Consider the following 14,684-nt stretch of genomic DNA (forward strand, 5'->3'; position numbering starts at 1 on the left):
ACTGGGGGAGGCCGGTCTGCAATCACTGCCAAAGGAAACAACAGGAAATAGATTTCTGCAACTGGAAGCAATTTTCTAATCATCTGAGCAACAGCCATTGCTGTAGGCTTTGAAAAAAAAAAAGATAATTAAACAAGTAATTAAAGTGGAGACATGCATTATTCAGAATGCATTTACATGATGCACTGATTAGGAGTATTAAAATGAGATACAATGCAGGCCGTTCAAATGACCAACTAGGCCTGAGCATGCTGCGTTATTAGGGACTGATCTAAGGGTTCAGAAATGGAATAAGAGAGGTGGCTGGTGAAGAAGGCATAGACTGATGACAACAGAATACTGTAAACATGAAAAAGCACAAGAAACATTCAACACATTTATCCCATAGAAATGGATGAGACAGAATTTAATGAACGAATCCTGCCAACTTGATTTCATAATTGTTTTGTCTCCAACAACAACCATCATTACCGCGAAATGAGGCTGCCATGGCAGAATGGTTCTCAATTTTGGATTGAAAAAGGTGCTTTGGACTTTCATTTATAGAATCAAACTTGCTGTCTTTTTAATCTCTCTCTCTCTCTCCTCTTTCTTTCTCTCTTTGGGATGTGTGTGTATGCACCTGTGTGTGCATGGGTGTATGTATGTCTGTGTGTGTGACATAAGGGCACACTCACATATGTGGGTGGTGTCCATGCATGACTCCTATGTATGTGAATGCAGAATTGGGTGTCATCCTACACTGCTCTCTGCTTTATTTACAAGGTGGTTCTCTTCCTGAACCACAGATTTTAGGTTCGGCCAGTCCAGAGAGTCAGCTTGTACTGGAAATCCCCACTCATCTCTCGAATGCTTGGATTACTGGCTCACCATCTCACCCACTCAACTTTTACATTGGCTCTAGGGACACAGGCTCCAATCCCCACATTTGTGAGGCAAATGCTTTATCCATTGAGCAACAGCTCTAGGACGTTGGAATAATAATATTATATATATAATATATATATATATATATATATATCTTAAAAACTAACATCAACACACTATAATGGATTTGGAGACACTGGAAATGTACCAAACAGCATTGCTGGTAGGCTAATCCAAAAAGATCACTGAGGATGACATTCAAACTTGGCAGCCTCCACTACCGCCTCTCAGAAGGAACACAAATGGCAAGTGCACTCAGTCAATACTGTTTGTTTGTTTTTTTATTGAAAATTGACTTTTTCCCAAATAATATATTCGGCTCACAATTTCCCCTTCTCACCTCCTCCCCGCCTTCCTACCCATACAACCCCGCCTTCTTTCTCTCTTGCTTTAGAATGTAAACAAGCAAATAAAAAGACAAACTAGGATAGAGCAAAACAGAGAAGAAAAGGCCCAAGAAGCATACGCACACACAGAGACACATCACACAGAAAACCCCTCGCCTGTTTTTAAAACTAACTCCAATCTACTTTGAAAAAGAACCCATGAAAGGATTTCTAGTATAAATAAATAACATCACTGTAAAATATAAAATGTCTGCAAAATGTTATGTCATAAATCCACTATTTTCGTGAGAATCTAACACTAGTATAGAGAAAGAAAGACAAATTAGGAAAATGCTCCCATCTTCTGACTTATCAACCTCCATTGATTTCCTTAAAATGAGTAAAAGTTGTTTGTTTAGTTTTGGGAAACTGTCTTCAATTATTAAGCTTTAAAATCCTGGAACTCACACAATCCTGGATCTCAAAGATTAAAAATGAAAAAGATGCAAATATACGAGAAAGAATTCTAACAAGTTGTCTGATTAAAGGGATCTGGCTGCCAGAGTGACTAAATTTTGGATGCAATAATTTGCGAATCTGGATGTGTCATGTTCAAAGTTTTATGCACCATGGATTTTCACAAGCTGGAGTCACACTTCAATTTGTTCCCCGTTCATCATGCAATAATTATTAGTTTTATGCATTTGCATTAAAAAAGCAATTAAGTGAAATCAGCAACTATGCATGGCACTCCAGTCCTCGATTCTCTTCCATGCCATCCTTACTTGTGTGAAGTTTGCCAGTAGCATGGGGGAATTAGAAGGCTGGAGTTTTAAACTTGGCAGGAGTGTTTTAGACACGACACTGTTGGAAAACGTAAGCCAGCAATTCCTTTGCTTAGAGTTGTAAAAAGCTCTGTATTATCTGTGGAGGCTTGCTAGGGTCCAACTGCAGATTCCTCCATTGGGGGTTTATAAGAGCACATGTGTTCCACTGATTACCAGAATGAATATATATTTCCAGACATTAAAGGAATTAGTAACAGAGGGCTTCGCTCCAATTGATTATCATGATGTCTAGTACTAGGATGGCTTATATTTGGTAGTCTTGTCATATTTAGAAACTATCAAATGTCAGGGTCTATTATAATTTACATCTAATTACTCAGAGCTGCTTTATAAGGTATCATGTGTGCCTCCCCAGTGCTATCCTAACCCAGTTCACGGACAGCTCCTCTGTCCCTGTCGCTTACTTCTGCCTGCTTTCTACTGCATAGTTAACAAAAACACAACGATAAAAAGACACTTCCACCGTCTGCCATGTGTCTTTTGGTTAGTTCTTTATGCTCTCTAACCTCCACTTTTGTGTGTGTGCTGTTTGCTTGTGTCTATGTGTGGTATGCATGTGTGTTTTGCATGCTCATGGAGACCAAAGGTTAAGTCTGGTCTCTCTGCTCATTGTTCTCCATTTACTTATTGAGTTACGATGTCTTGTTGAATCAGGAGCACCATGATATAGGCTAGTGTAGGTACCCAACTCACCCCAGGGATTAGTGCTGGGGTTACAGGATGCTTTTGCTTGGGTTCTAAGTGTCCAAACTCTGGTCCTCAGGGTTGCTTTATCCACTGAGCCCTCTCCCCCAACTTCACCATATGAAGAAACTTCATCTCGAGTCAGTGACAACACTGGTCACTGAGCAACCCTGCCCTTCACCTCAACTGCTACAAAGTACTCCAGACCGTGGACAAGAGGACAGTGGAATCGACTTTCCCAGCTTTGCTTGGGCCAATGGTAGGTGAGCCTTCCTGTAGTCCGTAATCCATAGGTCACATGCTATCAACAAGAAGGCAGGTGCCCTGCAGCCCGCTACTATGGATGGAGGACCTTGGGGCTGGCTGTCCATGCAGCCTGCTGGCAAGTCTCTGTTATTCTTTAATCATTAATTCAGTTAAAATCTTATCCTTCTCAAGAACTCTGATGCTTTTGATGACTGGTAGTCTTGTCATCTTAAAGCAAAACAGATTTTAGGAACAGGTATTTTAGGGTTTATCTATGTGAAGATAGGAAAGTGTAAGGTGTATGGAGGCCTGGGCATGTAAGTTACAAAGGTCTGAGGACGGAAAGGTCTAACGTGGTGGATAAATGCAAGTTATGAAGGTCTGAGAATAGAAAGTGTAAAGGTCTGAAAATGGAAGGTCTAAGATGGTAATGTAAGGTGTATGAATTTAAGTTACGAAGGTCTGAGGATAAAAAGGCTTAAGTGATGATAAAGTGAGTTGAATGAAATCTGTTCCTGATTTCTCTATTTCTCATGCTACTGTTCATAGTCAGCAAAGTTCCACAATACCACTATACGATCATAACTACAAGGTCAAGATTAAGATGCTTTATATTGTCCTAAAAAATGAAATCTGTCAATTTTAAAATGGCAATGCTTTCAGCCAAGTTGCTTCTAACATGAATATGCTGCTGATGTGTCTTATACTTATGTTTCCACAAACTCTAAGGATTTTTGTAAGTTCCAGGGAGCTGAATTGGATCCAAACAAACAGGTCAGATTCACTCCAAATAAATATTATTCAGTCTTTCCCTGGTCCCAGGACTCCCTTCCCTCATGTTGGGACCCCTTCGGGAACCCTTCCCTCATCTTACAATCTTCCCCTCAAGTGACAGGACCTAAGAAAAAAAATTTTTTTCTAAACTTAACCTTGTCCTCTGCTCTGCCAACATATTGCCAGGTCTTAAGAGGCGCCAGGAAGTTCCATACAGCCTGGACTGCGATGAAACAGCCAGCTACCCCAGGATGCAGCAGCACCCCAACTTTCTCAGGTCCCCCAAAGATGGTCAACACCCCTCCACGTCAGCAAGAAGCAGTCTTAAGAATTCGACACCCTTATTCCTTAATCTGCCATGTCCAATACCCCACCATTTTTAAAATAATAAGTAAAGGTGGGATTGAAAGGTTCAGACATTATGCTGGCCTGCCCCTGTTACCTGGCGGAATCCACTCAGGCAGAACCCTGGTCAGCCCAGGGTTCCATGGGAACTAAGTCTGCACACAGGTGCAAAGGACCCCTTTAAAAGACAGACCCCTGCCCATTTTCGCTCTCTATTTTTCTCTCTCTACTCTTCTCTTCTCCCACCTCTCTCTCTATGGCGACCGGCCATGGCAGTCAGCCATTAACCCTGTTGCTCTTCTCTCTCAGTCTCTCTACTCTGCCGGGCCTATATTAAACTGCTTGATATGTCTAATATGTCAAATCTTGTGCTCTTCTTCTTCTTTATCTTTAATTTAAACAAAAATCTAACATAACTAGCTTAGGAAATCTCAATAGGTACAGAGATGAAGCAGAAGGCATGAATGTGCTTAGGTAATTGCAAAAGGCCAGACATCCACATGGACCATACAGTGTCGTCCTTCCTTGTCTGACAAAAGGTAGCATGGAAATCAGAGCTGAAAAGTGTAGGATTTCACTAAAGCACTTGCAACATATTTAGGTACAGAAAATAAAACTATGGTGTTTTCACCATTGGCTATAAGATATAAGGAAATGCTTCAGTTTATATCAACAAATAATGCATATAATGCAAATAATGCATTTATGCATAAAATCTAAATTTACCATTTGTAAGACAAATTTCCAACCAGTGTCTAATATCTTGCACTGGAATTGCAAGAAAGAAATGCCAGGCAATAGAACAGGGAGTGCAAGAAACTGTTATGTTTAATAAAGTGAATAAATATGTGAATTTTCAGTGAAAATCATACAGATATTGACTGGTTCACATAAAAAATTCACACATGTTTATCAGTGAACATCAAACCAAGCATTACAATGGTCATCTACATGCAGGGTCTCTAAAAAGCCACGTATGCAAATTGAAGAGGGATGGTACAAAGTGCTATAGGTACTTTTTATATCATCATTCCATTCTAGGAATCAAGGACTGAAACTTTGAAGTTCAAGTGGCTTGTCTAAATCAAAAAGGAGCTGGAGCACTGTTCCTTTTTACTGCACAGCAGGTTTATTAGAGATGCATACAAGTGGTTTGGAATAGTGTTTGTTGTTTGGAAATTTTCATTTCTCTCATAATCTCATCATAAGTAGTTACCAATATACACATAATTTAGTCAATGTTAATAAGGCTGGACCACAGACAGCTGCTATTCCCTGGCCTCGCGTCTTATCCTGCCTTTGCCTTTTCTGTGTTTGCCAATTATACAGAAGGTCAAGGAGATAAACTCAAGTAATATGGAGAACACACTGTCTATGAGCCACCAGGTTGACAGAACTGGCAGTATAAAAATATTGACACTGTCAGCAGTCGTTATGAATAGCCCTAGCTATGAAGGACAAATCTACAGCTGTTTGAATAATATCACAGAACTCCAAAACACAACACAAAACAAACAAACCAAAAGACTAAACTAAAATAGAGCACAAAAACAACAGGTGAACCTCAACAGTACATACATACAAATTCTACATTAATCCTAAAAATAATTGTCAAGTTAAATAAGATATTTACTGCTGAGAATGAATTGGCTTCTAGAGATGAATTTTTTTTAAAATTGGAGATTTATTTGCTTTACTTTGTGTGTGTGAATGTTTGCTTCCATGCATGTATATGTACACCTTTTACATGTCTGGTCGCTACTCAAGCCAGCAGAAGGTGCCAGATGCTCTGGGATTGGGGTTATAGGCAGTTGCGAGCCACTGTGTGGGCGCTGGTGACTGAACCTGGGTCGTCCGTAAAATCACCAAGTGCTCTTACCTGCTGAGCTGGCTCTCTAGTCTCAGGATTAGATTCACAAAGGCAGAAGCTTTTGTGAAGTGTGAGTAAAGGTTGTGTATGTGACACTGCATCAAAATATATGCAATGAATAAGAATGTCACACCAGTTGTTATATGGAAGAGTTTGTGTTTTGATAATTTTAGGATATTGAATTTTATTTCTTTTTTTAATGGAAATTTTAAAGGATAGGCTTTCTTTATCCTTGAGAATTTCACATATGTATACAATGAAAAAAAAATGACCAAATCTCCGCTTTCTTCCCTCTAACTTTCCCCATTTCCCTCTATGTTGTCTTGTTTTTATGGCAACTTGACCCAAGTTAGAATCATCGGAGAGGATGGAATCTCAAGTGAGAAATTGCCTCCACACCAATTCTAGACAAGCTGGTAGAACATTTTCTTAATTAGTGATTGACATGGGAGGGCCCAGCCCTTTGTGGATGGTGCCACCCCTGGGCTGATAGTCCTGGGTTCTGTACGAACTGGCCTTCTCCTGTAATCAGATTGGTGACTACCCAATTGTCATCAGAGAGCCTTTATCCAGTAACTGATGGAAGCAGGTGCAGAGCTGGGCTGAGCTCCAGGGGTCCTGTTGAAGAGAAGGAGGAGGGATTGTACAAGCCAGGATTATCAAGGTCATGGTGGGGAACCCACAGAGACAACTGAGCTCTTGGGAGCTCACAGTCTCTGGACTGACAGCTAGGGAGCCAGCATGGGACTGACATAGGCTCCATGAATCTGGATGACAATTGCATAGCTTGGTCTGTTTGTGGGACTCCTAGCAGTGGGATTAGGACCTGTCCCTAGTGCTTGAGCTGGCTTTTGGGAACCTATTCCCCATTCTGGGATGCCTCTGACAGCCTTGATGCAGGGGGGAGGAGCTTGGTACTGACTCAACTTTAATGCCATTCTTTGTTGACTCCCATGGAGGCCTGCCCCTTCTGAACAGACATGAAGGAGTGGATGGGGGGGGGTTAGAGGAGAGATGGAGGGAAGGAATGGGAGGAGAGGAGGGAGGGGAGTTGGTGAGTATGTAAAATAAATTAAAAAATAATAAAAATAAGATTAATTGAAGGAATGAAGGAAAGATGGAAGGAAGGAAGGAAGGAAGGAAGGAAGGAAGGAAGGAAGGAAGGAAGGAAGGAAGGAAGGAAGGAAGGAAGGAGGCTGAGCAAGCCATGAGCAACAAGTAGTAAGCAGTATTTCTCTATGGCCTCTGCATCAGCTCCTGCATCCAAGATCCTGCCCTGCTTTAGTTCCTCCCCTGACTTCCTTCAGTTATGAAAGGTGGTGTGGAACTATGAGATGAAATACCTTCCTTTTCAAGTTGCTTTTGATTGTGGTGTTTTATCACAGCATAGAAACCCAAACTAAGACCCCATCCCAACATGTCTCCCTACAAACTTCATGGCTTTTCTTTTTCTTTTTTTTTTAATGTGTGTATCTGTGCAGGGTGTGTGTGTGTGTGTGTGTGTGTGTGTGTGTGTGTGTGTGTTAGGCCAGAGCTTTACTTTCATCCTCTGTTGCTCCCCCAGAGTTTCTGAGACAGGGTCTCTTCTGAATCTGGAACCCACTGACTGACAAGGCTGGCAGTTGACCTACTAAGTGCTGAGCTTACAAACCTGTGCCCTGCTGGGGGTTTTGTGCAGTTTGGGGGATACAAATTCACATACACAGGCTTGTACAATGGACTATTTATAAAGTGAGCCACTTCCCCTACCTACAAACCTCTGTTTTTAATTATCAGAAAAGAGATATTGGAAAAAAGTTCAACAGATTGTTTTTTGTTTGTTTGTTTTTATTTTATAGATAGCCATGTAGAGTTACATTTGTAGGCATATTGCAGTTTTAAAAATTCTACTTTCTATTAGGTGATCTTCAGAATTACTACCCAGTGGATATGACGTACCACAAACACATTTTAGGTCCTTCAGAATTATTGACGCCAAGGGACATATAGTATGTAGCATAGGCAAGGATAAGACACTGAATTTTTTGATAGAGACAATACTGGTTTTGAAATCTCAATAACCAAGATTTGCTTGGTTATTGCTTGCTTCTTCTAGACATTTGCTTGCTTCTTTGCTTGCTTCTTCTAGACATTTGAGACTATGGACTGCACATTTATCACATTAGATCTGGGGTGGACACTTGGCAAACACTGACTAGACTAAACAGAAAATGGCTCGAATTTCATGGAACTTGGGTTATGAATGACAGAGTAAGACAGATTAAAAAAAAGAGAGAGACACACAAAAGGATGGATTACATCTGTGTAGAGATGGCAGGTATGGAGGCATAGGACTCCTATTTGGTGGGTTAGGGTAAACTCTTTGCAGAAAGTGAAACTGAAGCTAGAGTAGATGTGCACAAAGGAAAAGCCACACAAGCAGTATGACACAGTGAAGCACACACACAGCCGGTAATCAGAACAGAGACTGTTGACTGTCAGTTGTGTCAACCATACAGCACATTCAAGGACAGTAAACAACCCGAACCCTCCAGCCTACTCTTAAAAAAAAAAAAAAAAAATCCTTACAAAACCTGCCAAACTCAATGTTGTCTCCAAAAATCCAACTCAACACTACAGTATGCAAACATAAGTGTTTTCCTTTGAGGTTAGGATTAAGAAGAATATGTGTGCTGTTATGAAAATTCTACTCACTACACAGCCAATGAGGACGTGAAAGGGAGATAAAGGGTATATGTAATACATATTCATTTATATGTAAACTATGTATGCCATTTATATGTTTTTCTATATAGAAAGAATAAGCAGTCAGCTTATTTTTCTTTTCAGTTGCTACATTTCTTTCTTTTTTTAAAAGATTTATTTGTTATGTATACAACATTCTGCCTCCATAAATGCTTGCACGCCAGGAGAGGGCACCATATCTAATTACAGATGGTTGTGAGCCACCATGTGGTTGCTGGGGATTGAACTCAGGACCTCTGGAAGAACAGTTCTCTTAACCTCTGAGCCATCTCTCCAGCACCAGTTGCTACATTTCTGTACATAAGTTTTTTGAATAATTTACATAAAAACATTAGAAAATTGGAGGAATTTATCAAGACTACTTGATGAAAAGTTAAACAAAAATTAATTGCAAAACTAAGCAATTTTCTCAAATAATCCAATAACAAAAAAATTAAATTCATATATAGACACACCAAAAACACTTAGGTAAAACTGAAAAGTATATGTAAAATATACTTTTATATTTATGTGCTAAAATAAGAAACATTATTGAGAGATTGAGAAATACTGAAGAAAATCTGAATAAATTGAGAGAGAGAGATATTGGATATGCATCATTTCTATGAGTTGAAAACTTTAGTTTATAAAAGAAATACAAAGTAAAGAAACTTAGAGCTTTGTTTGTGTAGGGTTCTTGCGTGGAGTTTTTTTTTTTTTTTTTTAACCAATTTAGCAAAACTAAAATAAGGAATTCAAAGTTGGAGACTTATATCTGCCTTTAAGCCTTATTGTAAGCTACAATAACCAAGTCTCCATGAAATGAAGTAAATACTTATTTGTGGAAGAGAAACTATGCATTGTCCAGGAATCTACGCTCATTTGAATTTAAATAAAATGGCAGTGTAGTTGAATGTGAAAAGTATGGTCTTTTCTAGAAATAATGATGGAGCCACTGCTTTGTGTGCATCTGCATCCTAGCGCCCGGGAGGCAGGGAGAGGAGGATCTTGGGAGCTCCCTAGGCATCCTGCCTAGTCTGCTTGGCCAGTTCTAGTTCAATGAAAGAGTCTGTCTCAAAAACAAGTAGAAGGCACTTGAATACCAAAACCTGAAGTTGTCCCTCGGCCGTCACCTGCATCACACACACCCATCAAACAAACACAAAAGATACACAAACCCTACATCAGCCGGGAAGAAGCAAGAGCTAGCATCTTTCAGTCCTGACTCTTCCTTTATCCCGGTCCCATCGTTCTCCTTGAAAGACATGAAGTGCTTACCTTTTATGGGCCTTTATCTACTGCTTAAAATTAAAAATGTAATATAATCCTAATTTTTCAAATGAATCCAGTATGGAAAACAACAGGCATGTCACTGTAATTTCAAAGCCCTTGGCAGTAATGCTTTCTTGATTACTCACACACACACACATACTACATATGTTATGTATATTACATACATGTTATATACATGCAAATATATTTTGAAATATCTAAAATATATTTATTTACTATGTGTATAGATATATTTCTATGTAAGATAAATACATGCACATACATATCTATTTCACGTATTTATAGGCATTTTTCTTTAATGAAATAATATATATTTAATGAACTAAAATCTTGTATCACAAATGTACATATATATGTACACATGTATAATTATATGCTTACAAGCAATTTGTATCTTCTTCCATCTTTTCAGAAGATCACTACTTGTGTTTTGTAGGTTAGATACTTTTCTCAATTGCCCTGTCTTAATATTTTACCAGCAGTTGACCATGTTTAGGGAACTGCTAAATAGAATGAATCAAACTGTCAAGAAAAAGTATCATAGTGTTATGTGTCAGATTCTGGATTCTTATTATCTCAGTAAATTGAGATGGATAAGATATGTAGGATATACATAATTTTTCTGAGTTGAAAACTTGGGATTAGAATCAAAATAAACAACTTACAACTCTGTAAGTTCTTATTTTTCTTAATTTAGAGACAATAGTGGAAACGGGGATTTATAGCAAGAGACTGCGCTGCGAAGTGACTTTGTCTTGCTCTTCCTGTGTTAAAACATGAACAGGTTCCTATGCTCAGCTCTTTGGAATAAATGTATTCATGGAGAATTTCTGTGCTTTTAGGAATCTGAACAGACGATAGAGAAGTTTAGTGTGTGTTAATTAAATAAGAACAGTAGAGTCACTATCGTGTAGACATACCCTCTACACTTTCCACTAAAATAACTGTAAGAAAGAAGGCGAAGCTTGCATGAGAACATCCACAGGTTCTTTCAGACCCGAAGATAATTTGGCTATTTCAAAAGAAAATGTTTTACTTTACCATCAGTAACTTCCAAATATGCCTTTGTGATGATACTTCCAGCAACATTTAAAGTCTGACAGATGTAGTAACCAACATCAGACCGCTGCACATTAGTGATAGTGAGGTCCCCAGTCTGGGACACTGAAAACCGGCTGGATGACTGTGGTGGCTGGTATGAGAAAAGCAGATTCTAAAACCAGAATTTGGGAGGAAAGAATAGAGACAGGTTAACAGCTAGGTTCTAATATGTTGGCGCAGTTATATGTACATTTATACGTAAATGTGTGTGTGTGTGTGTGTATATATATATATATATATATATATATATATATATATACTGAAAATTCTTCTACCACAAATCCACATATATTGATGTGCACATGTATAAATATATATTATTAAACATAGTTTAATAATACAAAGCTAAATGGAATCAAATGAAAAATGTTAAAATTCTCAATATCAACATGTATATTTATAGCCATCAGTTTGAGGTTAATATTGAACATATAAGAAGACTAAATGTATTTATGGAAATGTCAACAAAAATCTTGTAATACAGAAAAATGGCTTAGAGTATTATCAACTCTAAGACCTCTAATACATGAACAAAATGAAATTTAAATTCATTCTGATAATCTATGTTCAAGGATGCCACTGTGGCTCCATAACAAGCATTTCATCCAGCTGTCAATTATTAATGTTCTGGAACACTTATCAATCACTTAGTCATGGCACATCTTCTATTTCCTATTAAGAGATAAGCATGCATGTTATAGAGTTTTTGAAATTCATGTAGATTGATTGAAGAGATCCAGATTCTTAGAAGTTTGTACTTCATGGTGTTGTATTTCAGGAAAGAAGGCACACTGGCCTTTTCCTGGCTGAAAACATTTGCTATTGCTTTGTTTCCAAAGTTTTGGTGCTATTTATCAAAATTCATTTTCTAAAGGGTTAGCTAAAACTCTATAGATCAAATTTTAATGACCTTTTTATGAAAAGGGATTTGTACTATTGAACCAAAGTAAACAAAAATTTTGGAAATTAATTCAGTAAAAGTTCTACTAAAAAAATCATCAAGTAGATTATAATTTTTGCTATCAAGATTTTCTTCCCCAGTTGGGCGTTGGTGGCACACGCCTTTAATCCCAGTACTCAGGAGGCAAAGGCAGGTGGATCTCTGTGAGTTCGAGACCAGCCTGGTCTACAAGAGCTAGTTCCAGGACAGCCTCCAAAGCCACAGAGAAACCCTGTCTCAAACCCTCCCCCCCCCAACCAAAAAAAAAATTTTTTTTCTTCCACAATTCCATCCCAATTCTTCTTGCTGTATTAATTTTTCCTCTTTAACTTCTTCTCAGCAAAATTAATCTTGTGAGACTAAATGAAATATGTTAGAACTCACTAATATATTAGAATTCAAATGACAGCCTACATCCTATAACATTTGCCAACCACAGCAAAATAAGAATAATGCAGCTGGTAGCATTGCCCACAAACGATCACGGAGTTCAGTCAGGAAGCTGTGTTCTTGCTCTTTTTGTGTTCTTGCCTTTAGAAGCAGGGCCGTGAAATCCCAAACACTGAGTCAAGCAGCAATAAGACAGGCCAGGCATGACCACACCCAAAATGAGTGAGATTAATTTTTCCCAAGTAAGTATTTCACCTTCTTTAAGAAGCAACATCACAGAGATGAGATTTTCAACTGTGCAACTGTTTTTCTTATCAAGCTAAAACCTTGCAAAACAAGGATTAATGTTCAAGAGGAGTGTTTCTCGATCTTTCTAATGCTGTAACACTTTAATGCAGTTCTTCATGTTTTGGTGTCCCCAAACCGTACAGTTATTTTCACTGCTGCTTCATAAGTGTAATTTTGCCACGAACTGTAATATGAATATCTGTGTTTTCTGGTGGTCTTAGGTGACCCCTGTGAAAGGGTCATTTGACCCCATGAGAGGTCACAACCCACAGGTTGAGAACTGCTGTTCTAAGTTATGGAATGTTTAGAAAATAGGATCTAATCGCCGGTGATAAGCACACTTGACAATTTTAAAGACTAGAGGGGACTGAACTCTATGGGGCATGGTATTGATGCTAGAGAGAATTTCCCATCATCTGGAGCTTCAGAAGGTATTTTAGGTTTCCAAACTTCTAGAGAATCAACATCTCTTTTTCGAATACACTTAAGTTGAGGATTTGGGTACCAGAACAGTGGGAATGATGATCGAATTATATAGGGAGAATAGCCTAGGTTTCATTTAACATAGACAGCTTTACAATCAAAGGAAGATTTATATGGCAAAATAGAGGCTTATGCACACCTGTGTACGAAAAGAAGGCATAAAAATGGCTTTGAGAATTTAAAAGGGCACAACTTTCTCTTCCCTCTTACTTCTAAACATTTCTGAGGCACTGGACTTCCTCATTTCCTGCTAAGATGATTGTTATATAGTTTCATTATCCTTGGAATTTTCTTCTCAGATACCTAGTTCCCATATTTCTTTCTGTGTTATATTTATTCTTATTATTTTTTAAAGCAATCTTATTTTACATACCAATCCCAGTTCCCTCTCCCTCCCTTCCTCCCGGTCCCTTCACACTCTCCCCACCCCATTGCCCCATCCACTCCTCAGAGAGGGTGAGGCCTCCCATGGAGAATCATCAAAGTCTGTCACATCATTTGGGGCAGGACCAAGGCCCTCCCTACCATGTATCTAGACTGAGCAAGGTTTCCCTCCATAGGGAATGGGCTCCAAAAAGCCAGGTCATGCACTAGGGATAAATAACTCATTCCCCTGCCATCGGTCCCATAAACTGTTTAAGCCCCCCAACTGACACCCACATTCAGACGGCCCAGACGTCAGTCTGGAGTCCATGAGCTCCCACTAGCTTGGGTCAGCTGTTTCTTGACCCAGCATAGTCTTGACCCATTTGCTCATCAAGCCTCCTTCTCTACACGTGGACTCCAGGAGCTTGGCCCAGGGCTTAGCTGTGGATCCCGTATTTTCTTTAAAAAAAAAAAAAATTAGCAAACAGTCATACCTGACTCCCCTCTCGCCTCCAAAAGATAGCTGGCTGAGGATTTCCAGTTGCCTCGCACTGAAAAGTCACAGTGCGTCCCAAGGCAACAACCTGGTCACGAGGCTTCACGACAAAATGTGGAGGCTCTGAAGAAACAAAACACACTGAGTTAGATGGGATCACCACAGTCCCCGCTCAGTCTCCTGGTGTCTCTAATGCTGCCTTTATTGTCTACAACACATTATAACAATCAACCATTCCCACCCTTCGTTTAAAGCAAAATTGCTAAGTGCGTATTTCTAGGCTGAAACAGAGTGGTAAGTTGAAGAGCTGTGTTACTTAACCTAGACCTGGAATTAATCCTCACATTCACAAGAATTCTTGAGCTACAAGCTGACCCTTTACATTCAAATCATACCTGAAAATTGTATGAATAAATATTATCTTTTCTCACTTAAGGCTGCTTCAAGGTGAATGAACTCTAATCACACACACGCAAGATCTCCTGATACAGGCAGGGCCTGAAATTACTTTAATTTACCTCAAAAGCTCCTGAAATGCTACCATGCAAATTAGAGTCATTTAAAATCTCCAGTCCAATTATTT

At 39.0% G+C, this 14,684-nt stretch overlaps 1 protein-coding gene across 4 annotated transcripts in view; it reads right to left on the minus strand.

The window, feature by feature from the left end:
- Positions 1-14,684, minus strand: part of Robo1 (roundabout guidance receptor 1) — a 370,504-nt gene that overhangs the window by 76,038 nt on the left and 279,782 nt on the right. For all 4 annotated transcript variants that reach the window (XM_027412417.2, XM_027412416.2, XM_027412415.2 and 1 more), the window contains exons 8-10: positions 14,100-14,224; positions 11,079-11,250; positions 1-25 (exon numbers count right to left, since the gene is read on the minus strand). The exon at positions 1-25 is cut by the window's left edge and continues 181 nt beyond it. In XM_027412417.2, coding sequence (XP_027268218.1) covers positions 1-25; positions 11,079-11,250; positions 14,100-14,224 — 322 coding nt within the window. The remainder of the gene's footprint in view (positions 26-11,078; positions 11,251-14,099; positions 14,225-14,684) is intronic.

Source organism: Cricetulus griseus, chromosome 4 (assembly GCF_003668045.3).
Source record: "Cricetulus griseus strain 17A/GY chromosome 4, alternate assembly CriGri-PICRH-1.0, whole genome shotgun sequence".
In the NCBI taxonomy this organism is placed as follows: domain Eukaryota; kingdom Metazoa; phylum Chordata; class Mammalia; order Rodentia; family Cricetidae; genus Cricetulus; species Cricetulus griseus.